General features: G+C 39.6%; 1 protein-coding gene across 1 annotated transcript in view; it reads right to left on the reverse strand.

Moving 5' to 3' along the window:
• ZPLD1 (zona pellucida like domain containing 1) overlaps positions 1-18393 on the reverse strand; it is a 33656-nt gene extending 15263 nt beyond the window's left edge. Inside the window, exons 1-5 of the mRNA XM_083737049.1 lie at positions 18344-18393; positions 13898-14011; positions 4945-5165; positions 824-1005; positions 31-103 (exon numbers count right to left, since the gene is read on the reverse strand). Of these exons, the coding sequence (XP_083593175.1) occupies positions 31-103; positions 824-1005; positions 4945-5165; positions 13898-14003 (582 nt within the window). The 5' untranslated portion in view covers positions 14004-14011; positions 18344-18393. The remainder of the gene's footprint in view (positions 1-30; positions 104-823; positions 1006-4944; positions 5166-13897; positions 14012-18343) is intronic.
• Positions 18394-27171: the final 8778 nt, after the last annotated feature.

Consider the following 27171-nt stretch of genomic DNA (forward strand, 5'->3'; position numbering starts at 1 on the left):
TTTAAGAAACTTCTGCTTTTTAATACTTACATTGTAGAGGAGCAAATTCAAAGTGCTAATAAATGTGCCATTGTTCTCTCTTACAGATATAGCAGCTGATGATCTAGAACAGATTTAGAAAGCAAAGTATTATTGATGGAATCATCTATTTTTATTTTATTTTTTGCAATTCCATATTTCACTATTAAATCAGGTTTTGGAATTCACCACCCAGAGTATTTCCCCCCCCCCCCATCTTGTGTTTTTAAATTGCTACAAATAGGAATTTATAGTGGAAGCCCTGTCAGAGCTTTGAAACAATGGGCATTGCTGAAACAATGGATCAAGCAAATAATTAGCTAAGAAGCAAATTGATAGGGGAAAATAACTTCTTGTGATATACAGTACATAGAAATAGCATTTGCTTGTGTTACATATACTAATATATTGCTGTGCAAAAAGAATTGAAAGTAAATATTTCTTTGCTTATGTACAAGTACTACTCTATCTTTAAGAGGAATTGTAGAAGAACTTTCATCATGAAAGCTAACACTTCAGTGCTGTGCTAATTCTATAGCAAACCAAATCCCTGGAATACTTTCCTTCTTATCATTATTTTCCTTCTCTATATCCCCTTCCTTTCCTCTTCTTAAATTGGATGTCGCTTCTAATTACGGAGGGGGAAATGACCAGAATCCATGCATTTCATCAGAAATCTGATATGTTCACAGGGCATATCGACCGTGCAAAGCTCCAGCCAGCTACTTTAATGACAATAAATACAGTGCAAAGGCTTTCTGATACACAGAACAATCACTTCTTGCAATATCATGCTCATACTTACGAAGCAAGTTGTGTATTATTGACCAGATATTCCAAGGGATAGCTGCAACTAAATTTATACAGAAGTCCTGGTAAATAGCTGATTATTGTGGGTGGATCTGGGGTGTCTATGTATCCCGAAACATTGCCTATCTGGACTGTTGATACATTGCCATAGGCATTAATTCCTGGAACTGAGGTTACCTAGTTGGATAAGGTCAGAAAACAGAATTATGGGGAGGCAATCTTATAAGAAAATAGAATTTTTAAAATAGTGAAGATATGACTGTTAAATGTTAAGATATCATCCTTGTAAATTATTTGATGCACCACAACCTCTACATCAGGACATAAGAAGCATGATGCTTGATCTTGCAAAAGGCCCACAGCATCACAGTGATGAACCATGGGAAGACCACAAGCAGTATCTGAGGGCAACGGTGCTCTCCACACTTGTGATTCCAGCACCTGGTGTTCGGAGGCATACAGTAAAGGTATAACCATCCTCCCATTCTGCTGTCCCACTGATGCTATGCCAGATACAAATGGGAGCAATAGCTACCTACCATTTCTGTCAAATATATCAAAGTGATTTGTTGTGCAACCTTAGTCCAATCTATTAGTCTGCTCTGAAATAAGCCCCCACAGTACTTTCACAGAACCATGTACCCCCCAGAAAAGTGGGGGCAATATTCAGCAACTTCCAGTGGCAGGCATTTGAAGGAAATGGTGTTACCTTTAAATGTGATAACAACTGAGATATTTTCTTCCTTTTTACCAATAGCCACAATAGGGGCAGAGATCTCCCCTTTCCTAAGAATAAATGCTCCTAAGAATGACACTGCAGCATGATGCCAGAGGCATTCTGTCACAGGAGTGTGACTAAACTGCTCCAAGCAATCAAACTGCTACTTGAGGCAGTGCCAGACTTTCAATTCTTTTGGTCAAAGTACCAAGAAAGAGAGAAAAACCAGTGTCAGTATGCTAGAATAGGAACTGGGAGTTCAAATCCCCACTCATCCATAAAGCTCCCTGGGAAACCTTAGACCAATCACCAACTCTCACCCCAACTCACCTCAGAGGGTTGTACTGAGGATAATAATGAAATGATAAATAATATAATAAATAATGGAGCCCTCATCCAACTCATAGTGAAAGATAAGACCACCAACACTCTTAAATTCAGCTTCCTCCCCTCCTCTTTCATCTCAGTGTTGCCTGAATAGAATTCAGCAAGAAGGTGGGTGGGAACCAAATTAGAATTAATTGGTTCTGCCTGCCAGTGACTCTGGCTTCCCCTACTGTTGGTGCTTCTGCTTTCTGCCCTGTCAGTCCCATCGGGTACCAATAGAGACAGGGATATTTGGGTCAGAACCAGTACATGCATGGTCACTCCCCTTAAACATTCTATGAACACATAAATAGGGCTAGCATCTATTGAATAACCATACCCATCTAGAACTATTATTAATGATGTACTAGTAGCACGGTGTATATCTGGAAGACCATTGTATTATGGGGAGTTAGGTACGATTGTCTGCAAATTTCCCTTTTGAGTGCCATCAAAGTTGCACAGGTGCAGAGCTTGATCTAGCACTTTTTGGTAGTTAAAACAGTGTAGTGTTGTAAAGCAGAGCTCTCTAAGAGTTAATCACAGCTTGTGAGAATCAGCACTTATTATAGAAAGGCCACCTGGCTGAAGGAGTGGGAGAGGTGGAGCCATATGTCCTTTAGAGATAGAGCTACCTACATCCCCATGTGAGTCATAAGGCACAAAATCAGTTTGGGTGCTTTCAGTATTGAGCAGCATAGCATGGAGATATCTAGACTGCCTCATCCCTTTGTAGACTGCCATATGTTATGACTACTTCCCTAACCTTGTCAGACAAAAACTTAGACAAGGTTATGGGAAGGTGACTCCAGGCAAAGGTGCTCAAGTGTCATCTGCACTCCCAGGTAATATGAGTCCCAAGCCCACCAAGGGTCAGAGGAATCTCAGTGCAGACCTTGCTGTCAACATTGATGCTGCACATATCACCTGTAAGGAGTTCAATCCATTGCCTGCCCAAGAAGTGTAAAGGATTTTCCAGCAGCAGATGGAGTTGTAAGATCTTGTATTTCCCCCTCTTCCTTTCCTCATCCTGTTAATAATACTTGTTAAAGAGAATCTTTGGTGGTCTACATTGTCCAGCTGAATCCTTAAAAAAAAAACTTGCCTTAGCCATCCAGAACTTTTGTCAGAACACAAAAGTCTTTGGTCTTGTTGGACTCCGCCCACTCTATTGTGTAGTCCACAACATCTCTACTGCCATGAATTACTACTGACTCTATTTATAGTCATTATGGCTGTTCTTTACACAAGTTCAAAACTAGAGATAAGCAAGATATGCTTACATGGAAGAAAATGGATGGCATGACCCAGCCCTTAGTCTTGCACACTAACATCAGCCCTTTGCCATGACACCCAAGTGTCAGAATATTTGCATATGCAAATAATAGAATTTTCATTTCAATTAGCTTTCTTATAAACCATTTAATTGTCCCCTCTCAGTTATACATCTTCTGCAGTGAACTCCAGCTCACAAAGCATTTGACCTTGTACTGCTTCACTTGATGCTGTATCATTATCATTATTGCAAGAAAAACACTGGAATTGCTAGAATTCTTTGAATGGCCAGCTAAGGAATGAAGAACTCATTGACTTTGATCCTATCTATCCAGCTGTCAGTTTGTGAGCTCAGTTCAGAGGAGAGACGTAGCAGGTAGAGAAGCACAGTGTCAAAGTACTTCCCGTGACAACCATCATTAGATGCAGGCAAGATTTCAGCACAAGGATCAGGTTCACATAGCTCAGGTATGCACATAATTCCTCTTCTAATCTACCATGCTCCCAGAATATTTTCAGATATTATATAATAATACTAGGCATTAAATAAACATATATAAATAAATAAAATATAAATAAAAAGCCACAAAGGCGCTATCTCTGTGCCTACTCACAACTCACAACATTTACTGGATGAAAAACATGAGGGTACAGTGTAGGGATCAGATGGGATTACCATGAGGAATTATAAAATATACATCAAGCCCTCGTGTCCACGATGAAAGCATTGTGTTGACTGGGTTTGATATATTGACGATAATTTCTGATTAAATCCCATAAGATTCTACATCCATGCCCTCTTCATGCCCTTTTGACTCTACTGCCCATTTCTCTCTCCTCACATGTCACGTACACAGCAGTTGCTTCGCCAGGCAGGCATCCTGGGCCATAAAGATAGTGGGCAAGTTACTTTGATGTCGTTTTCTTATATATTGTACAGAAGGAATGTGACTAAGCCATCACACTCCAAGTTTCCTCTCCAGATCCATCTCACTGGATGCTAGTTGTAGGGATGGGAATACCCAGAGTGAAATGCCACGTTTTGTGTTTTTACATGACACCACAAGAGAAGAGGGGATGAGGAGATGCTTCTTACACCGGCAGCTACACATTTCCCTATGCTTAGTTCCACCTTCAGAAATGATGAGGGTGGTGCAAACAGTCCCATTATCACAAAACATCACAGCAAATGTGTTGGCTCATTTACAACTAAACATTTTATTCAGAAGTGGAAGAGTAAGACTTAAGATTGTAGCAATAACTGCATACCAATCTTCAAAATAATGAGCTGTTCATTCTTAAACTTCAGGCATTTGTATTTGCAAATTGCACCCCTCACTTGTGCGGTATGCTCTATTTCATACTTCATCTCTCTCTCTCTTTTTAGCAATGAAATGTAACCAAGCTTGATCTGCCGGTTTTTGTTTCCTCCTGTTTCTTATTTTTCCAAGCTCAATGCATCAGTTTGCAATTAAAAATAAAATAAAATTTCTCATTAACAATTGTCAGCATTTCACTGCAAACTTCTTCTAATATACACAGCTCTAATGAAATTTTGCCTAATACACACATTTTTGCAAACAGAATGCATTTTTGTCTGGTGTTTTTACTAATTCACGAAATTCGGAGAAGTGTGGCTTTCAAAGAATAGCATATTGTTTGGGGAGCTGGGAGTTAGTTACATTCAAACTAAAATGCAAACTGAACTGAAATTCTTCTCCATCTCACTGTGTAGCCTCAAAAGAATTGCATCTTACCATTAAAGCATTCCCACATGCCTCCAAAGTGCTGAGATTGATTATGAAAATGACCACCGCTGGAAATGTGTTGTTGTTTATAAATCCCCTACAGTGGGAGTCCCCGTGTTTCCCATTTAATGCCAGATCCGTTTCAGAATAACCAGAAAAAAGGACAGTGCAAAAATTAATCTTCATAGTAATTGCCTGTACTCCACAGTAGACACTGATATCTCGTTCCGCTGAAATGAAAAGTGAAGGGGGGAACACATTGAAGTTATTGAAATATATTTATATATATTCATATCTTGTGATCTAAAAACAAAGCAATTCATGTGGAAACAAATGGACCTTCTTTGACAAAGAGTTCCCATTAAGGGTCAGTACAAATACTAAAGAGGTTATGCTCTGCACCAGTGATGTAGGCAAGGTTGGGTGGCAGGATTCATTAGGGTAGCAGCTCCCAATGTCCATCTTTCTTTCTCCCTTGTTCCTGATATAGATCTTCCCTCATCCCTTCTTCCCTGTCAGGGAGGGGCATGACACTCTGGGGTCCACTTCAGGTGCCAAAATGACTTGAGCCAGCCCTGGTGTACATCACACCCCAAAACAGCAATACATAGCAGACAATTTATTAGGATCAGCTGACAGTCATGGAATACAGTGGATGCTCGGGTTGCGAACGTGATCCGTGTGGGAGGCATGTTCACAACCCGCAGCGCTGCATCTGCGCACGCGCGAGTTACGATTCAGCACTTCTGCACATGTGCAAAGCGCGATTTAGTGGTTTTGCACATGCACGAGCTCAAAACCCAGAAGTAACCCGTTCCAGTACTTCTGGGTTTCGCAGCGTCCGTAACCCGAAAACACACAACCTGAAGCTTCTGTAACCCGAGGTATGATTGTAAATATTTAGAGAATAAGCATGTAGAAAACCCTAGGCTTTAACAAAAGATCTTCAGCCTGCTGAAACTGGCTTTTAGAAATGCAAACAATCTTGCAAGGAAAAGATTACCATACAAGCCACGGCTTTGAAGTAGGAACCCTACCAAAGGAAAGGCCTAATAATTTCCCTCATTCTCTGACTTCCTCTATGCTAATCTGTCACAAACAGGGGAAAACATGAAAGCCTCCTTATCATCACATTCAATGGCAAGCACAAGGATGGTCCACCGATTTCCCTGTTGCCCCAGCTGATTACATCATTGTACTTCTCTGGAAAAAAAAGTCGTGAAGCTACCCTTCCCTGTGTTCTCTGTCCGATACACCACTCTCTTAGACCCTAACCAACTACAACACTGTAAAAGTTGAAATTCAAAGCAAAGACCCATTGGTTTATCTTAATACCTTAGGAGCATCACATGGTACTTCATGCATGATAGGGTAGCAACTAGAATACACACATACACACATGATACCTTGCCTGCCTTGTGACTTTGTTTTACCATTTTTGTACATCCTTCATTTGTGGAAAGGAACAAGAGACTCTCCCCTCTCAGACACATTCAGGGCCTTTTCCCCCTCAGGGGATGAGCATGGTGAACATGCAAATGCAGCCCAAAAAGCTTTAATGTGGCAATAAATTGATACCACTCGTATTTTGCATATCATATTCCATTCCAAGGTCCATGCAAAACAGCAGACATTTAATGCAGCATTACATGAACAAAAGGTTAGGTGTAGAAGAATCATAATGAAAAAGCTGGCTTCATTAAATGGGGCATTCAAAGCTTTCAAGCAACTTGAAATGATGTAGTATATGCACTTTTTAAATCTTGCGAGGAACCATTATGCAGCCTTTACACAAAAATTAGCCCTTGGAAACAATATTTCTTCTCACATTTTGCTCGCTGATATTCTCATTTAATGTAGGATGCAGATGAGCAAGTATTCTGAGCACCCAATTCATTTGGCTCCAGAAGTGTACACAGCAGCTATTAATAGCAATTTAGAATTCCAAGCAGCACAGTGGAATAGGTAGGTGATAGAAAACGATATGCACATTATTAGGAACTATTAGAAAAGGTAAAAGAAAATAAATCAGCAAATGCTATGAAAATATTATAGTAATCCTTGGTTCCTCTATATTAATGCCTTAATCCTTATCAGTTTCACTTGAGAGCAGTGCCCACTAGTCATTACAGCTGTAATTTTAAGAATAACACTCAGCATTGCAGCCTTATTCAGAGAGAAAACATTCATATAAACACCTTTCTTTCTCCTCTGTGATCCCAATGCAAATGCACATTTGAATGTACATCCTTAGCTGAATGTCATGCTTCTCCAAGCAATGCCAGCTCTACCATTAGGCAGAGTGAAGTGGCTGCCTTAGGTGGCAGATACTGAGAAGCAGGGATAGGCAGCAAGACTCTGCTTACCCATAGCTTGGAAGCAGGAGCAAGGCAGCAAGGTTAAGCTTGTCCATAGCTGGGGCTGAGCTCTGTTAGGTGGCTCCTGCCAGCATCCAATGATTTGTCTGCTCTGCAGTTCAGCTGTGTTGCTCCAGTTCAGTCAAATGATATATGTCCAGTGTTAGAAACTGAGATATGAAAGCTAGGAGCTAAATGGCACCTTAAAGCTAGGTTATGGGCGCAACAACGGAATGTCTAGGCACGCTTTTTTAATAACAAGAATACAAAGCTGAAAAAGAATGAACTGCAACTAAAATATTATGTTCATTTTTCACATGGATTAGTCCTTCTGCCCACCCCCCAGATATTCTTAAGAGGGTCTGTTGTACAGTCTGCAGAGAGTAGCTGGGCGTGGGGAGGCAGAAAAAGGTCCTCCTTCCACTCTGCAGTTTCAACCTGAAATCTTAGGCGCAGTACTGCACTCAGAGCTCAGAAACTGCTTGCGCTAATGAAATTCCCTGTCGCAAAATGCGCCTAGAACAATGGGAGTTTCAAACACTGTATATGTCCTGTCTCTTATTCCAGGTGTGGGAGCAAATGGCTGGAGTATCGTACTCTCATACTTTTGCCTTGTTTAAGAGCAAAGGATTATGCCAAGATTGTCCAAAGCATTCCAGAAACTAATCTACACTGGTCAGTTATGTTAAAAATGCATTATAAAAATTTACACCAGACGGTGCTATAGAGCAGCAATCCATCATCCATGCAAAATTGCATTGAGAGCCATATTACGTTTTTTTATATAGGGTTTTTACAGATCAGTATAGATCCAGCCCAAATGTTCTATTGGTTGTGCACAAAATAAAATGTGCAACCAGTTCTCACATATACTGTGCTTCATGTGCATATCAAAGCTATTGACTTTTGGCTATTGGCTGAATGAGTGCTATAATGTTGCACTGCAGATTGTGCTCTGAGTTTCAGAGCAACTTGTTATGCAGACGGCTTCTATTAAGCAGGGGAAATGTCAAAGCTGTGCACGTCTTCTGGGTTGCCAATACAGTTTGCACATGCTCAGTGGATACCAAGAATTTGAGCTTGTTTTTAAAGAATTCTCAAATGTGTATTTCCACTGAAGTATTGTCTTAAATGAACAGTGGAAGTCCTGCTGAAAAGTAAGATGACTGAAAATATCTTAAAATGCATTGAAATCCTGGATATATTTATGACTCCAGTTGTAAACATAATACATCATAATCAAGAGCCAACCACTACAGTGTTAGAGCAATGTTCAGTGCCCGTAAGATGGGGTAAATATTGTTGAACATAGCGGAGCCTTTGTTAATTCTTTACACGTTGTAATTATTCTTTGTGCTCCACTGCATGGATCATTAATTTAAATAAAGGGGAAGTTATTAGATCTTCTTAATGATTTAGCACTCTTAAAGTGCCGGAAAACTGTTAGTTATTACCACTAGGACTGCCAGGATGAATTGTCGTGCTACATTTTTGACAACATAAGGAGACTTGAATGTCTAAAGTAAATGTACTGCTCCTTCTACATATTGCATGAAATGGCAATTGTCTCTAGATCAGCTTCATAATGGGTTTCTGTGGGAGGTAGTATCAATCCTAGAATCCATTCTTACAATACCCTAAAGGAAGGAGCAATAACTCAGTGGCACAGCACATAGTTTTTATGCAAGAGCTGCCAGGTTCACTCCCTGGCACCTGCAGTTAAAAGAATTAGATATCAGAAAGGTTAAGGAGAGCTGTGCCTAAGACCCTGGAGAGTGACTGCCAGTCAGAGTAGACATTGCTGGTTGGTCTGAACAGCTATCTGGCTCAGCATCATACTGTTATGGGTTTTTTAGAGGGGGGCAGATTGTGCTAAATTCCTGGTGTCATATCCTCCTCCTAATTCCTGGATTTAGTAAAAGTTAGAATTAATCAACGTTTGATTAAACTTTGCCAAAAATGGAAATCCGCTGGCTAATGAGTCAAGCCAGTTCAGCAGACAAAGGCTAGTGATAACCCTTTAAAGAAACCATCAGAGGGCAAGATTGCCAGGAAAAGGGGAGGTGGGCTCCTTCTTTGCTGGGTGCTAGTGGGCAGAAGCAAAGGCAAGGTTTAGGGTTTCAACTTAGAATATTGTGGCTGGGGGAAGTCTATGGAGTTAGCAGTGAGAAGAAGACAGATGGGCAGAACTCCATGTGAGCTGGAACTAAGAGACACAGAGAGTGGCTTTTTGCTGTCATTTGAAACCAATTCTACCCTTAAAGGGGAAACCAGACCCTCACAGGATGTGCATGCTCTGCAATTCCTCCATCTAGGTGCAGGTTGTATATATGTGCAAATAAAACCATATATCATGAAGACACTACAGTCTCTGCTATGCCTAATTTCTGAAGGAAACACAAACCATGGCTAAGCACCTGAAACCCCTTGAATCTCACCCTGCTCATAGAGATTGGGGTGGCATGTGACAATATGTTCTTATGTACCTACACAGTGCAATGGACTAAAATATCACCAACAATAAATGGAAATGCAGGATAGATTTAAATGCATTAATCCCATTCAGATATTTGATCTGTGTATATAAAACAAAAAAAAATCCTTCCAGTAGCACCTTAAAGACCAACTAAGTCAGTTCTTGGTATGAGCTTTCGTGTGCATGCACACTTCTTCAGATACAACTGACTTAGTTGGTCTTTAAGGTGCTACTGGAAGGAATTTTTTTTGTTTTGACTATGGCAGACCAACACGGCTACCTATCTGTAACTGTGTATATAAGGTAGTGAATGAGTAAGTATCAGGATTGTGCTCACAGGCCAGCTTTCAAGTGTCATCCACTCAGGGTTTCCATCTCAGTTGCGGCCAGCAGGGTGGTGTGGGGTTACTCACCTGGTTTTCCAATTCTACATATTGCTGTCCATGACTGAGAGGGAGAAGGAGCGGGGCAAGACAGCAGGGAGCTCAATGTGGTACAAGCGCAGCAGCAACATCATCATCAGATTGGCTGCACCACTGTGACTGCACTACACTGAGCTTTCTGCTGACTTACCTATCTCCCTTTCAGTAACCAGCAGAGACACATGGTGCTTTGAAGAAGAGAAGAAGAAGAGTTTGGATTTGATATCCTGCTTTATCACTACCCTAAGGAGTCTCAAAGCGGCTGACAATCTCCTTTTCCCTTCCTCCCCCACAACAAACACTCTGTGAGGTGAATGAGGCTGAGAGACTTCAGAGAAGTGTGACTGGCCCAAGGTCACCCAGCAGCTGCATGTGGAGGAACCTGGTTCACCAGATTACGAGTCCACCACTCTTAACCACTACACCACACTGGCTCTCTCTCTTAAAGCCAAGTAAGCAATGCCACAATGCCCACCCCGACTGTCCAGCTGCAACTGCCAGGTCAGAAAACTTGAGGAACTGCTGCCAATCAGTGTAGATATTACTGAACTGGATTGACCAATAACCTGACTAGATATGAGGTAGCTTCCTATGTTCATGATAATTCAAAGGTTACAGAATGATGGAAGGATAGTCCATAAGTGTTTGGAATCCCCAAGCATACACTATGTATCACCATTGCTAATTTGAAGATAAAAATTAATCACCAGTATTATTGTCCCTTTAATTGAATCAATAAAGTTGTAGAAGCATGATTGAACTATATTTTTTGTGACGCATTAAATCACCAGTGGAAACATTAGGTGAAGTCTAGAATCAGCTTTATTTTTACAGTCTTTCCAAATGCAAGCCGTGGTGGCAAATTAGCTGCTGATCCCTTTGTGGGCTCGGCAGTAACTGTGACCACTTGTTCAAAATAAAGATCTGGGATTATCTATAGGCAATAAATGCCAATTTTGGCAGACACCTTCCTAAAAGCTGGCTACCACTAACAAAATAAGCATGAAGAAGTTGGTGTAACACTTCTGAAAACATAAGGAAATAACTCACAATGTTGTGTTCATAATGTTATTGCACAATGTTTGTTCCAGTTTCCTATTTGTAATCATGGAGTTGGTTCCAGGATAACTAGCCAATGTGGTACTCTCCAGGTATTTTGGACTACAGCTACCATCAGTCCAGCTAGAATAGCCAATGATGTTAGATTATGGGAGTTGTAGTTCACAATACCTAGAGGGCACCTTCTAGAGGGCACCTCATTGGTTATAAATCAATGCCAGGTCCACCAGTGCATCTATTAATGGGCTTAATTATGAAATGCAAAGTTGAGCATAACATTCACAAGTAACCCCATTTTATTTATTTATTTAAGTAAATGTGCATATTTTTGAACACAGCATTGAAAATCTGGTATTGAAAAACAAGTTTTCTCCAGCCCCTTTCTATATCTTTAGTGAGATCCTCATTACATACTAAACAAAATATTGAGCTGCTACCACTCAGGCAGAAGTCTCATCAAATAAGTGAAAAAGCAGGGGAAGAATGCCCTATCTCCAATCATACTTCAAGAGTGACTCACAGGTATACTCTTGTGTTGCTACCACTTCTGGTGAAAACAAATCAATAATGGGCCAGATTCAACCAGCCAGTCCTGGTTGGAAGCTAGCGGAAGAACTCCTGCTCATGCAATGGAACTTTATTCACCCTCTCCTCCTTCCAGAAACACCATTTCTCTCCATCTTTTCTGGAGGATCAGGTGAACCCTCAGAACAGCATGCAGAGGTAGGAGATGAGAGATCACTCCTTCAGGAAAGCAAAAATACTTGCACCATCAGAACAATCTCCTTATGTTGAACACCAATATTTATTACCCCTCCAGAGGGAGTTAGTGCATAACATGTTAACCTTTGAGGGAAAGGAAGGGGTGCAGTACAAGTCCTAAATGTTTGTAAATTGCCCACAAAACACCACAGGATATTAAGTGGTTTCTTTTTAACCCACCCTAAAACTGCAATTGATACGCTTACAAGAAAGCAACTCTTTCGGAACTGCAGCAGGATTCATGGTCTCAAAGGGTGCAAACGTAGGTGGAAATTTCAACCAATTCTATCACAAATAATTAAAAAGTTATAGAAACTTCTTTTTTAAAAAATCAGATGCAAATCTGACCTTTGAGGGGAGGCTCTTCCATTGAAAACGCCCTAGCAACATAACCACAAAGTAAGGGGCCCCCAAAGCAAGGCCTGCAATGAAGACCTGGATGAATGGTCCTTCAAATATTCATCTCCTAATCTCTTCAAAGGTAAGCTTAGAAACATATTGATAACCTACACCGATCTTTTAATATGTGTTGAATATAATATCTTCTGTTAACAACTTTGTCACTGTATTCTGGAGCAGTTTACATTTCTGAACACTTTTCAGAGTCAACCAGAGTGCAGTGCATTACTCTAGTCACGTTCCAAGATTATCTTCCTGCTCCAGCCTCATCCAGACAAGAAGGCTACTGGTACACTTCTGCCTACTATGGTGCATAGAGCTCAGTGGGCATCAATCACAATCAAACATTCTGTCTACAGAGACCAATATCTACATAATCTGGACTTTATTTTCATACTTAGTTTGATAAAGGAAAAAGCATTAGGAACTGGCTGCTTTGAAAAGAGAGGAGGAGGAGGAGGAGAAGAAACTATTCCTATTTACATAACGTAATAGAAGAATCAGAAACACATATGTTTCATACATACTAAAGGCAACTACCTGGGTTGTACTTTTTGGTAAGATCCAGTGCCGGAACTCACCATGAACACCTCCCTTGTTCTCTTATAATGGCAATGATGCCCACCTGAGAGGTGCTGGAACTGAGTTCCAGTGAGTTACAGCTGAAAAAAGCCCTGATAAGATCTATTACTTTCACTAAAGCAAAGGAAGCAAATCTCTAGCAAGGGTCTAATCTGTTCAATGCTCTAATCTCTCCCCAAACCACAATCTTCACTTGTCCTGCTCTGTGTCCTTCCTCAGTGCTTTTGTCTGGTTAGAATGTGTCCTTGAACAGTGACAAGGACCTCCTTCTGCGCTGTGCATATAAAGCAGTATCATACCAGTTTGGGCTACCCACCCCAACACAAAAATCATGGAAACTGTAGTTTGCTAACTATAGTCAACGTGAACAGGTGGGTTGAGGGTTTTTGGGGGGTTTAGGATTAATTAGCAGCCATGGGGAAATCAAATTCATGTCGAAATCCTGATAGGGCTGGGTGACATTTTGGCACACACATTCCTCTGCTACAATCCCAATCCATATCAGGGAGGTGGCACATTAGGTATTTACTCTATAAAAAATAAATAAATAAACCTTGCTTGAACGATGCCATATCTTGTTTGGGCCTAAGGAAATCGCTTCCTATACTTCTAGAAAGAAAGAAAATCCATTTTAAATATTGTCAACAGCAATCTGCGCAAGTATTCTGTGCATAGTGAATTAATGCACAAAAGCAGCCTTCACGAAAGAGGATGAAACCCTGTTGTTATTATGGGTAGCTGCGCGCATGGGTAGCAAGCTCTGTGCTACTTCAGAGGAATTTCACTCACCATTAGTTAGTTAATGAGGAGTTTGTTCCAAATGCTTCATTTACTTTAAAGCTTTGTAGTCTCTACAAACAAGCTAACAAAGGACTTATAATTAATATGTTTCAATTAACACTTACCAGGAAACCTGCTGTGGAGGTTGGCATCACAGTTGTATCCATTGAACTGCGCGGTCACTGTGAGAAACTTTGCAGTCAGCAGGAGCAGCAACCATGCTCGTTCCATTGTAAAACCTAAGGAAAACATGAGGCGATTATTCTGTGTCCCCATTTACTGCACCAGAGATACTTATTGTGATTGTTTCGTGATCATTGGATCAGGTCTGAAATAACAAGGATCCGCTGTGAAGTTGACCATCTTGCCTGATTTTAAAGCAACAGGTCTATGGATGAAAGAATGGCTGATCAACAAAGGCACGCCAGGAGGAAACCCACCTCATGACATAGAATGTCTCTGCTGGTGCTTACATCCCTGTGCCTAAATGAGAGGGCATTATTTTCATGCCTCTTGTATTCAGTTCATTGCGTTCTTTGTGCTCTGGCACAGCTTTGAACTCCTTTTCTTCCAAGGTTCTCCGCTGGGTTTTTGTGCTTAAACTATACATCACAGAGCCCCGTACTGTTTTCCCAGTTGGGTTTCAGGCTGTGAACCTAGGCAAGGGAATAAGCCTGACAGAGCACAGTAAGAGGACTTATGAGTACACATGTATAGGATTGCTCTGTAAGTGTGCTGGCTTCTGTGCCACATTGTGTGCACAATATCCAGGTAGGAGTCTCCTCGTGCCGCTCAAAATAGATTGTTGGCATTAATAGCTTCTTCTAGTAACACAACATAGGAAGATGCATTAAATTGAGTCAGGCTACTGGTCTGCTCAGATGAGAATTATCTACACTGACTGGCAGCAGGTTACCAGGTTTTCAAACAGCAGTTTCCCAGACCTGCCAAAGTCCAGGGAATGAACCTGGGAGTTTAAGTATGCAAAACTCCTGCTCTGCCGAGACCTTCTGTGTGCAAAGCATAGGAACATTGGAAGGTGCCCTTCTGGAGAATCAGATCATTGGCCCATGTAACTCAGTACCATCAACAGTGACTGTAAGTGGCTCTCCAGAGCCTTGGGTTAGGGTCTCTCCCTGGAGATGCTGTACTACTGGACTACATCCCTCCCTCCTATAGGCAGCAGTGGTGGTTGCTGCTGTTGTTTTAATTTACATACTGCTTATATGCCAAAATGTAAGCGTATGTTCTACTTGCCAGTATCATAGCTATGGATTATATTCTGCAGTTCCTTTTTGCTCACATTGAAGTCCTTCATATTCAAAAGGGCCCTCTTGCTTTTGTTACATTTGTTTCTTTTTAGGTGGCACAAAAATTCAGGCTTCTCCAACTGCAAGATGTGCAACTGTGGCTATCACTTTTCTTCCTATATATTTTTGTCTGCTGTATCAATGGGATAAATGCTCATGTTCATTATCAGCAAGCTCTTTGGTTCTGTGATGCTGTATTATCAAAATAATATTGGAACAAATCTGTGGCGAGGCTTAGCGGTCAAAGCAATCGTTCCTACAGCATTTAACAATCTGAAAAGTGGCGCTGAGCCACTGATCAAATATGAAGTACGACATTTGGGACATTTGTGCCAGCACCTATTGCTTTCCCTTCACTAAAGACTCTCCAGTTTATTCAGTTGTATCCAATGATTATTCCAAAAAGCATATATTATAATGTGATAATAGCATTATAACCAGTTGGCTACCTAGCCTGTTTCGGAATCATATCACGACTCAGTCAGAAAGAAGGCTGCTTATAAATGGTCAAAAATACGTATAACCTGAAGTCTCTACATCTAATTGTGAGGTTTCAGTGTAACTAACTAGTATGAAAATATTTCAATTTTAGTGCAGTTCATTTCAATTCCAAGAATGAGAGGTGCAAGTAGATTCTTTGAAATATCTATTTGAAGGAGAGAATATAAATCCTTTCCTAATGGAATGAGACAGAAGCCTTGCCACAAATTTCAATAACCAGGATAGAAGTCCACTACACTCCCTCAAGTATTAACAGACACCAAATGCATGCAAGACAACCAGAAACTATTGAACTGTTCGTAGTTTTATAACCTGCTGAGTTATGCTCCTTTGGGATATTTAATAATAGGGAGAATCATTATTCTTTAAATAATGATCATTACACAAACATTATTTAAGAATTTTACAAGGACAAAGAACTTTCTGAAAGAATAATAGCAAGATGCTTGGTATATTTAATCAGAATAAGTTCCACTGGGTTCAATAACACTTACTCCCACTTAAGTGTAGTTAGGATTGCAGCCTTGATTCCCTAGGTAATTTCACTTTGACCCTTTTCCAACACTGCATGTGATATGTTTATTTTTATAAATTAACTGCTAATAAGCGGCTTGTTTGGTTGCACACATCTACTCTTCAAAGAGCAAATGACACAATTTTCATAACAGCAGAGATTTAATTTTATTTTTTTAAAGCTATGCATCTGTGACTCATGCTAATGAAACAATTTTTCTTCAATCTTGCAATGAGCAGCTTATTTCCAGCTGTGGGAAAACAGAGTTGTTGCACTGCAATTCTGTCTTCTAACTCCATTCTGAAAAATAAGTTGCCTCTGAATCTTGTGACACTTGTGAGTTCTGAGAGGGGAACCTATAACATTTTGGTGAGGATGTTGCTTAATGCATACAGATGGTCCCAGTATAATCCTCATGATCTCTGCAGAGCAAGATCTTCTCCCCACTGTCAGAAGGAACGTTCAGTTTCTTTCAGAGAAGTCAATCCATGAACTAGATAGATCAATGATCTGTCTCGGTAGAAGGCAGCTTCATGTTATAGGATATTCCCATATTCCAGATGTGAATGCAGATCAAAGTAAATATCATTTGGGTTTAATTAACCTGTATACGCTTGCAGAGGGTGGACTAGATAACTTTTGTTATGAGGAAAGAATCAATAGGGAATAATAAATAAATAAATACTTTATTCAATTATGAAATTTTCTATCCTGTTGTATTCTCCAAAGAGACTGAAGGTGGCTAACAAGAGATAATAATTACTTTAAAACAGAACAAATCACAAAACAATAAACAACCAATTTAGCAAATTCCTCCAGCATACAAGTATACATAGAGCTAATGCAATTAAAAATTTCAAAGCTAACCAAAGTTTTCGCCAACCACCTAAAATAGGTACCATGGTGGGGCCTAATAGAGTTCACTCTGCAATGCATTCCATGGGGCAGATGGCAGAACAGAAAAGGTTGTACCGGTATGTTGAGTTGACACCAGCCTTGCCTTCCATGATAGAGGGATAAAACAAATAAGTGAACATATAAATATAAATTGTTCACATATGACTGAAGGTATTAGCAATTAGATAATCTTGTAGCTTCTCACTTCCAGCTTTAAAATAAAGGTAGTATCCCTTTATCGCTTAGAACCATTCCTGATTTCATTTCTTCAGAAAAAGAAATTGCCTGAAAGAAATGTGCTATTTGGTTGCAGTATAATACAAGCTTATCTAATCCTGAAAAGTTATATATACACCTTTGGGTATATAAGGTTTCTGATATTTCATTAAGTAAGCACACAAAATGCCAGTAGAATCCTAAGCCTTTAAATTCACAATTCCCACAGTTTTTTTTATTTAAAAACTCAGTGCGGGGAGGTAAATTTTATGATGAAATTGAAAACTTATTCCTTTATGTACTTTGACTCTCACTCAAAGAAACTTTGAAATCATACTGGAAACAATTTTGGGAATCATCTAGTTGAGAGGAAAAAGGGAAAATATGTGCCATTCACTATAATACATCCTCAGATTGAGAGTAATAGTAAGTGGGATTGTATGCCCACTTTGGTTATCTTCAGAGAACGATGAAAACCTTCTCAGAATACATTTAACTATTAATGTCCGCATGCTGTTCTGAACTACGTCGATAACACAAAAAGGATTTTATTTCAAAGCCAACTTATTTCTCAATCAGAAATGCATAGCCATTTTAGAGAAACAAAAATGATGTCCGGTCTTCACGTTAACAATTTGAGATTACTCTTCCAGTCATTGAATTAATCCCTTCAGTTGCAATGGAATCCTGATAAGAAATCTCCCTTATCTATCTTCCCCATTTGCATCTCTTACTGTGCGAACTTGCTAGACTGACACCATGAGCTGGGTAAGATTGTCTGTTCCGCTTCATGGAACCAATTGCAAAGTTTTGTGTTAGATCTACTTCACCGTCCTAAGACAATTTCCTGTCCTAGTGCACTTATCAGATCAAAAGAACAATGTGCAGCTGGATTTCAGCAACTACAAACCAGGATAAAAAAAAATGAACACTTTCTCTCACACTGGGACTTTGACAGAACTTTGCTTCTCCATGCCCATAATCAACGTCCAACAACTCAACAGGAGTTACCCATGAACCCTTAATGCCTGACAAGTGATACAAAGGATACTTGGGGGGAATGTACACATCCATGGAGACTAACCGAAAAGATCTTGGACCATTTTTAAGTGGCTTACATGAAGGGCACTTACCCAAATCCCCTGTAGCTGTTGAGTCAGCTGTACTCCATGTATCCTGTGCTGCTGCATGTAATCAAGTGTTTAACATCACTGCCTAGCAGAACTTTTTCAGAAAATACTCCATCTCCTCTGATGGGGAAAGAGACACTCATTATGGAAATTCTTTTTAAAAGTATGTCTGGATATTAGATGGGAAAGGCTGCCAATTCTCAAAATGCTTAACAAGCCTGTTCATCACCAGACTGAAATCGGAGTAGTTTCTTTATGATGGCTTTTTCAGTTCTGTGTCCTTTTTTTTTAAAAAAAAGAAAACTATGCTTTTGATCTTCAACTTTCCAGGGTAGAAATATTTCAAGAGGTCTGTGGGGGGTGAGCAATCAATCTGGAGATATTATTCTGTCATCAGCTCATTGAGGGAAAATCTTGTCTGCTCAAAAGAGAGAGAGAGAAGAGAAAAAAGAAAGCCTGGAGATAGCATCAGCCAGTTATCAGTGTTCTGTTGTGCTTTGTGAGAAATTTCTAACCCTTTTTCAATTGTGATCATACTCAAAACCAGAGAGCGAGAAACAGGGGGCAACACATTTCTTGTTGAGATAAAATGTGATATGTGATGTTGCTGTGAATGCAGTTGTCATCAGAATACAATTCACCAGCAAGGTATCTATCTATATACATACAAAACCAGCTGAACATAATGGAATAGATCAAGCAGCTAGAAACTGGGATACCAGAAGCTAGTGTTGACCAACATGCAGGGTGTGGTTGTTATATTATCCCACTAAGTCTCTTGATCTTATTGTTTTGGCATGTTTGATCATTAATTTTAGAATAAGAAAAGGAAATGATGATAAATCTTCTCACTGCAGCCAAAGTGACCACCAGTAAAACCTTGGGAAAAAGGCTGCATCAATAACATCATAGACATTAAAAAATGGAAAGATAATGTATGTAGTCAAATTAACAAATTTTATTAGAATGAGGAAAGGCAACAGCTTCTGTTGAAGTATGTATAAGTAAAAGACTGAGTAAAACCTAACTACTACCTCACTCAGTCAGTAGTTACAATGATTTCACTCAGCAGAGATACTGTCAAGTGGTAGAAGCTGGAATGCTGAAGAATTATTCACATTTTTAAGATCTCCAATTAAAGCCAAGGCAGGATCACTCTCTGCTTGAAAGGAATCAGCAATAGAATATTGCTTAAGCATCATAAACAAGTGTACTTAGGGCACCTTTTTATCCTTGGGTAGATTTACAGTATGTGAATCTTCTGATTTTATGATGTCATTAATATAAAATTTTTCTTGCCTTTTGGTCTTTAGCGGAGGTTATTAAAAACATAAAATCATTTTACAACCTCAGTCGCTGTATCTTTCCATTAACAGTGACATGAAATGTGCCGCCCCATGATGATCCCGATTGGCATTTGGAAAGCTTTTCCTCTGGCAGGAGCACAGCATAACCCCGGGTCCATTCTTCAAGATTACTTGGCTCTTCCATAAAACCACCAGTACAAAATCTACATTGTAATCTATGCCTCTCCATAGCCCTTCCTGGTGCACTAAAAACATATGTATGCAGTTATCACAGCATGCCTTCAAAAACGTAGGATGCTGGTCAGCATGTTGTCAGAAAGGAAAATTTGCTTAACTGTGAAATTTGAACTTTCAAATTACCTTGATTTTTATAGCTATTTTTTAAATACATCATATGATATTAACTCCATGTATACAAATAATAGTTTTTTATATAGGGACATGGTTCTCATTAAAATGTGAATCTACCTAATCAATACTTTCTGAAACAATATGTGAATGTAAACACAGCTGAATGTAATCCATCAACATTCACACCTCTCTGAATTTTGCAATGCAGCTTTCCCTCCAATTGATGTTTACAAAAATTAATACTACTAGTGTAAAGTATGCATAAAATGTATATATTAATGAAAATATAAATGCTTTATATTGGTAAATCGTGTCCTCCCTAAAAGAGGGCACATGTTGCGGTGAGACCTGGAGACTGACCTCCTGTGTTGTGGATGGGTTGGATTGGTTGGCATAACACCTGATTGGTAGGTCCCTCGATGTTGGGTTCAATCTGGCCAATGGGGCACAGTCTAAACGGATCAAGGGACCTATATATACCCATGCACATGACCCTCTTTCGGCTCATGCATTCGGAACACCCGCCCACCTCTCCCTACTTTTAGGGCATTGTGCAATTGACTTTGCTATGCCATCGTGTGTTGTCTGTCATTGGGACAGGGAATTTCCCCACTTGGCTGATTGGCTGTAGCCATATGGGTTTTGTCTGCCGCGTAGCAAATCGTCACAACTTGTAAGGTTGCGGACAGGCACTGGTTTAGGTGATAGGGATAGGAGAGTGGTCTCACCATCCCTATGTGAAGGGTATTCCATTAAAGGAATCCAGGGACTCAATTGGTTTGGTCAACCCCTGAGAGGGGGTTGTGCCCATGCCTGAGTCCAGGGGGCCATCTGGGTGGTGAACATAGTCTGTTCCTGGCTTTTCGCCTACCCAGGTGTTCACCCTTGGCTGACCTATGCTGGTGCCCTGGGTCAGGGCTGCTGCAAGGGTGCAGGGAGCTAGTCAAACCAGAGCCTATGCAACCACTCACCTTCTGTAATCAATAAAGTTGTTCTCTAAATTTTGCCCAAAAACAAAACTAAAATTTGAGTCAAGTGTGAATTTATTTAGAGGGAAGCTTGGGGAAACTGAGAAGATTTTACAAGTAAGCCCTAAAGGGAGGGGGAAACCCATAACAACTTAATGGGAACTAAACACACCTAGTCAGCATAGAACAAATTAATGAGAACCTAGTCGGCACAGAATAATGACTGACTGCTGTACAGTGGACGGGGCAGATAAGTCTATCTATCTATATCTATCTATCTATCTATCTATCTATCTATCTATCTATCTATATCTATCTATCTATCTATCTATCTATCTATCTATCTATCTATCTATCTATCATCTATCTATCTATCTATCTATCTATCTATCTATCTATCATCTATCTATCTATCTATCTATCATGTATCTATCTATCATCTATCTATCTATCTATCTAACTATCTATCTATATCTATCATCTATCTATCTATCATCTATCATCTATCTATCTATCTATCTATCTATCTATCATCTATCTATCTATCTATCATCTATCTACCTACCTATCTATCATCTATCTATCATCTATCTATCTATCTATCATCTATCTACCTACCTATCTATCATCTATCTATCTATCTATCTATCTATCTATCTCTATCTATCTATCTATCTATCATCTATCTATCATCTATCTATCACATATCACTATTCAGTTTTAAAAAATCAGAGCAGTTTACAACAATCACACATAAAACTATACAATAAAAACCACATAAAAAATAAAATAAGAGAAAATAACTGTATCCATGGTTTAAAGGTGATCATACATATATTGGTGCGCAGGGTTAAAATCACAGTTGCTTCACACACCCCTCATTCCTGTTACGCAGCCCTGTCAGGTTGTAAGCCATGGTTTGATTTAGGATTACGTCTAAACCTGGGCTCATGTTTTATTTCCACTTAAGGAGTGAGCCAAGAACAAGCATTGGATACAGCTTGTGGTTTAGAGAGAGACAAACTCATGGTAAAATCAGTAGAAGCACACAACACGTTCGCCATTAAAGTGCTGTTCCAGGAAAAAATATACATGAGGAGTGTAAACAAACATTTAAAATGCAGTTTTTAAACTATAGTTAAGCTTAACTGTGGTTTGAAGTACTGTGCAAACCAGGCCTTTGTCATGCTTCATTAGAATAGAGCCAGTGAAAACAATCAGACCTGAGTCCCATTGATTTTAAAATTCAGACACCCTCTCAAGGGTCACACATTTGAATTTATGCCTTTGCTGAGGCACACAAATACCCAAATTCAATTTGTGAATGCAAAGTGGTCAATTTGTTGCAATGCCCTGAGTATTTGCAATGTATATTTAATGGAAGGGAATTATCTTTATTCATGAGCGCGGTCAGAGGGATTAGGTTTTCAAAGGTATGGGAATCTCTGCGAAGGTAATGAGCCTGCGTCCCTTTGCTCTCTTCGATTCATGTGAAACAATCTCATCTCTTCTGCCCCCAGACTGTGTAAGCTTGTTAGCCACTTGCCTTTTCATTCTAACTCTATTTATTAGCAGAGGAAGGATTTTGCTATGTAAAATATTCAACAGGGTTGATGGGGAGTCTTTAGACCTGTTCAGGACAATTGCAACCAGTTATTCAAGGCAGAACACATGTAAGCGTGAAATACTTCATGTACCACAGAAATGGAAAGCAAAAAAAAAAAAAAACAGACTTTACAAGATTCCTCATTACAAGTGACACTTCACTCCTTACAGACATATGCGTTTTTCAACATTTCACGCACCCAGCCTGTTATTTGAATGCTTACGACTGCACTTTATATCAAATGGATACCATAAATTCTGATGTTGGAAAGTACTCTTCCAGAAAACTTTACAGAAGATGAGTAAAACAAATATTTAAAACACTATTTTAAAAAAAGTATTTCTCTTTGGCAGTTTAGAACATCATTTATTAGTATTCACTGCTTCACCTACTATATAATGCATGGGTTGCTGTGCTGTGTGTAATTTTCAAAGCAAACCAACAGAACATTTTGCTGGAATAGGTAGAAGGGAAGGCAAAACAACATTACTGATGAGAGTAAAAAAAAAGTCTGGTTTGTTTACTAATGCTGAAAAGGTCCTGCCATTTAACTGATTCTGAAATTAGAAAGAAATAATGTATTCATAAAAGTTATATATGCAAATAAAATGTTAATCTGTTGATTAAAACAACATCTGATTTATAAACCGAAATACATTTCCCCAAACCAGGATACATTCCTCAAAAGAGATGAGACCGTCTCAGCTGTGAGTCCTAGAAGACCCATTTCCTCCTAGCCTGGGAAGGCATGGCTCAGACTGACTCCAGCTACAAAAGCTGAGGCCACTAAACAGACTCTTGAGCCATTGTTGTCTTTATTGCCTTTATATCCTCTATTGTCGATCTTGTGATTTATGTGTGAATTGTTCAGTTTGGATGTGTATTTTGAATGTTTTAGTCAGTGTGTTTTTTCTGGGGGTACGCAGGGATATGCATACCCATAAACATTCTGTGAATCTAAGTTTGGTCTCATTGAGGGGCAATATTTCAATATGAGTAGTAAAATGAGAGCATCCCTAAACATTTTGTTTTGGTTTTTTTAGTTACTGTTTATGACTTCTTTCGTTATGTTGTAGTTATGTATTTTTGTAAGCAACCTCAAGCATGGTTTGGACTGTGAAAAGATGACATACAAATAAAATTATGTATGTATGTATGTATGCATGCATGTATGTATGTGGTTTCAACATACTTAACTTGCAATTCTATGCCCACTTATTTGAGAGTCATTTGGGAGTTCCAATGAACACAATTTATCTTACCACTGAGTAAACATATACTCTACTTTGAGGGTTTTTTGTTTTGTTTTTTACAATTAAGCAGTATATAAGTTTTATGAAACACAAACAAGCAAACAAACATACAGGACTGCACTGTTAAATGATCCTGGTCAAATGTCAATACTTTAAAAGTCCTATTGACTTTAGAGGAAGCGTTAGTGTGCTTCAAGCTATACACACTTGCTTATGAGTAAGTCCCACTGAACTCATTGAGACTTATTCCTCAGCACACACACATATATATATACACTCTGGAATACGATTGCACTGTAAATCTCATCCACTGGAATTAATGGGACTTAAAGCTGCCCATGGTTATGAACACTGGCAGAATGGGGTCTTCCTATAGTCTGTTCAAGCTTTGAGGGGTGTCATTATGCATTTTTAATTAGGACAGACCCACAACTATATCCAGGTAGGAAGCTGAGGCGTTTCTTGTTTTGTTTTGTTTTGTTTTGTTTTGTTTTGTTTTGTTTTGTTTTGTTTTGTTTTGTTACATCCTGTGCCAAAGTAACTTGGCCAGGCTTAGGTACACTTTGACTCAGGAAGGAAGCACCAGTTGCTGTTCTGCTTCAGCTAGCAAAATGCTTTGGGTCAGCCCTATATCTGGTTGCCCCTAGTTATTAAAAATTTGGCGCTATCACTTAGCACTATTTTCAGATCTTAGCAGTGTTGTGTGTCTAAATGCTTTAAACAGTTTTAAAGGGTGAATATTTTCATCCTCACATAAGGCTCGGCGGGGGGAGCATTTCAAGCCTTGGGATAAAGAGAGCATTTTGATTTTGAAAAGTCACACTAAACTAATCTCTCTTGTCTAACAGCTGTGCCCTTCATCCTCTTTCACTTAAAGTCAACCATCACAGCCCCTTCTTTTGGCTGGGGTAACAAGCAGCCCATTAAAAACTTAGAGGCGTGGACAGATTCCCCCATTCAGATGGTTCCCAACACACTTGCAGGTGCTGAACAGCATCTCTTGTGTTTCTCAGAAAAAGCCAACACAGAGAGGATATTATTCTCTAAGTGGTTCCCTGGTTTCACGTTTTCTGGAGTATAGTGTTAAGTTGCTGAAAGACTACTTCATTCATATGATTGGGAACCAGTTCGGCATTAGAATGTAGGATGAGTGAAGCAACAATTATTGGCATGAAAATTATGAGCAGTTTAGATCAGTGTTTCCCAACCTTGTGCCTCCAGATGTTTTTGGCCTACAACTCCCATCATCCCTAGCTAGCAAGACCAGTGGTCAGGGATGATGGGAGTTGTAGGCCAAAAACATCTGGAGGCACAAGGTTGGGAAACACTGGTTTAGATTATACCTCAAAGAGTGATGCCTACATTTTTATGTTATATTGTGGTCATATCAAGGGGCCTTTATCATAAGCTTTTCTCTCATTCTTGAACCCTTGCATACATGAGTGCTCTCAAAAGCTACCATAAAGAGCACCAATATAAGTGCTGGAATGAGCAGGACAGCAGCAATGGAACTTTTCACATTTTCATCATTAATAACGAATGCTCTAGAGTATAGACATTAGCCTTCCATCCTTTCTTTACCCACTAATTCAACCATCTTCAACCATCTTCAAAGGATATTAGCAGGGTTTTGATGCTGAGTAAATATAGAGGAAAAACTAAGCCTGAATAGCCTCAAGACTGGAGTTTGTTGGACCTTACAAAAATAATGTCCTTGATTCCAAGTAGGGTTTCATGTTCATGGTATAATCCACTCTAGCAGACAGGTTTAACAAAATTTACCAGCCCAGCCATCCACATATAGATATATTGTGAGGTGGCTATATAAAATGTATTCTGATTGATTTAAGTCCAGTGTCAATATGTGGCTGTCTGCCTGCCTGATCGTATCCTATCTGTGTCTGTGTTACAGATAGGTAGCCGTGTTGGTCTGCCATAGTCAAAACAAAAAAAAATTCTTCCAGCTCCCAAGTTAAAACAGTACAACGCATCATCAGAGATCTACAACCTCTCCTGGACAATGACAGTTCTCTTTCTCAAGCTCTGGGAGGAAGACCTTTCATTGCCTACAGACAGCCACCCAGTCTTAAACAACTCCTAACCCACAATAATACTACAACCAGACCTAACACGGACACTGGCACCAGAGCCTGCAATAAACCCAGATGCCAACTTTGCTGCCACATACACCCGGACAACACCATTACTGGCCCCAACAACATCACACATACCATCTCGGGACTATTTAATTGCTCATCGTCTAACATTGTGTATGCCATCAAATGCCAACAGTGTCCTTCAGCTCTCTATATTGGACAAACAGGCCAGACCTTACGCCAAAGAATAAACGGACATAAATCGGACATCAGGAATCACAAGACAGAGAAACCAGTAGGAGAACACTTCAATCTCCCAGGACATTCTATACAAGATCTCAAAGTAGCTGTTTTACTACAAAGGAATTTCAGAAATAGACTGGAAAGAGAAGCTGCTGAATTACAACTTATCACCAAACTTAAAACCATGGAGAAACCTGGCCTGAACAAAGACCTTGGATTCTTATCTCATTATACATGACAAAGCCATTTTTCATCTTTTCACCCCTTGCTTCTTCCTGTAAGACCTATTGCAGTCATTAAGAGTCATCAACAGGCTCATCACAGCTATCTGCCAATCACCCATTCCCACCAGCCTTCTGAGTAATACCCCTCCCCACCTTCTCACTATATAGAAGGGTCTGGAAACTTCTGTTTCAGTGTATCTGAAGAAGTGTGCATGCACACGAAAGCTCATACCAAGAACTGACTTAGTTGGTCTTTAAGGTGCTACTGGAAGAATTTTTTTTTTTGTTGTTGTGTCTGTGATATTTGTGTCTTTCTGTATGTGATTGTGCACAAGCACTACAATAGTGTCTACTTTCAAATTATTATCTGCTCCATCAAGGGCCCAATCTGCCCTAGACATTTAAAGCAGCTCCATACCACTTTAAACTCGCTTCCTCCAAAGAATCCTGGGAACTGTAGTTTGTTAAGAGTGGTGAGAGTTCTTAGGAGAACCCAAGTTTCCTCACAGAACTACAATTCCCAGAGTTCCCTGGAAAGAGAGATCAATTGATAATTGACTTGAGAATTGTAGGGAACAACTCAGCAGCCTTTACAAAGTACCATTCCCCGGATTCTTTGGAGGAAGCCCTGAGCGTTGTAGGATACTGCTTTAAATCTATAGCTCAGCTAGGGCCAAGGGTGCTGGAGAAGCATAACAAAACTTATGATGCCCATAAGGTAATATCTGGGAGGAAAGGCAGAGGTGGCAAGGTAATTCAATATAATTTAAAGCCACCTGGCAC

This window comes from Podarcis gaigeae (assembly GCF_964106915.1).
Source record: "Podarcis gaigeae genome assembly, chromosome: 4".
In the NCBI taxonomy this organism is placed as follows: Eukaryota; Metazoa; Chordata; class Lepidosauria; order Squamata; family Lacertidae; genus Podarcis; species Podarcis gaigeae.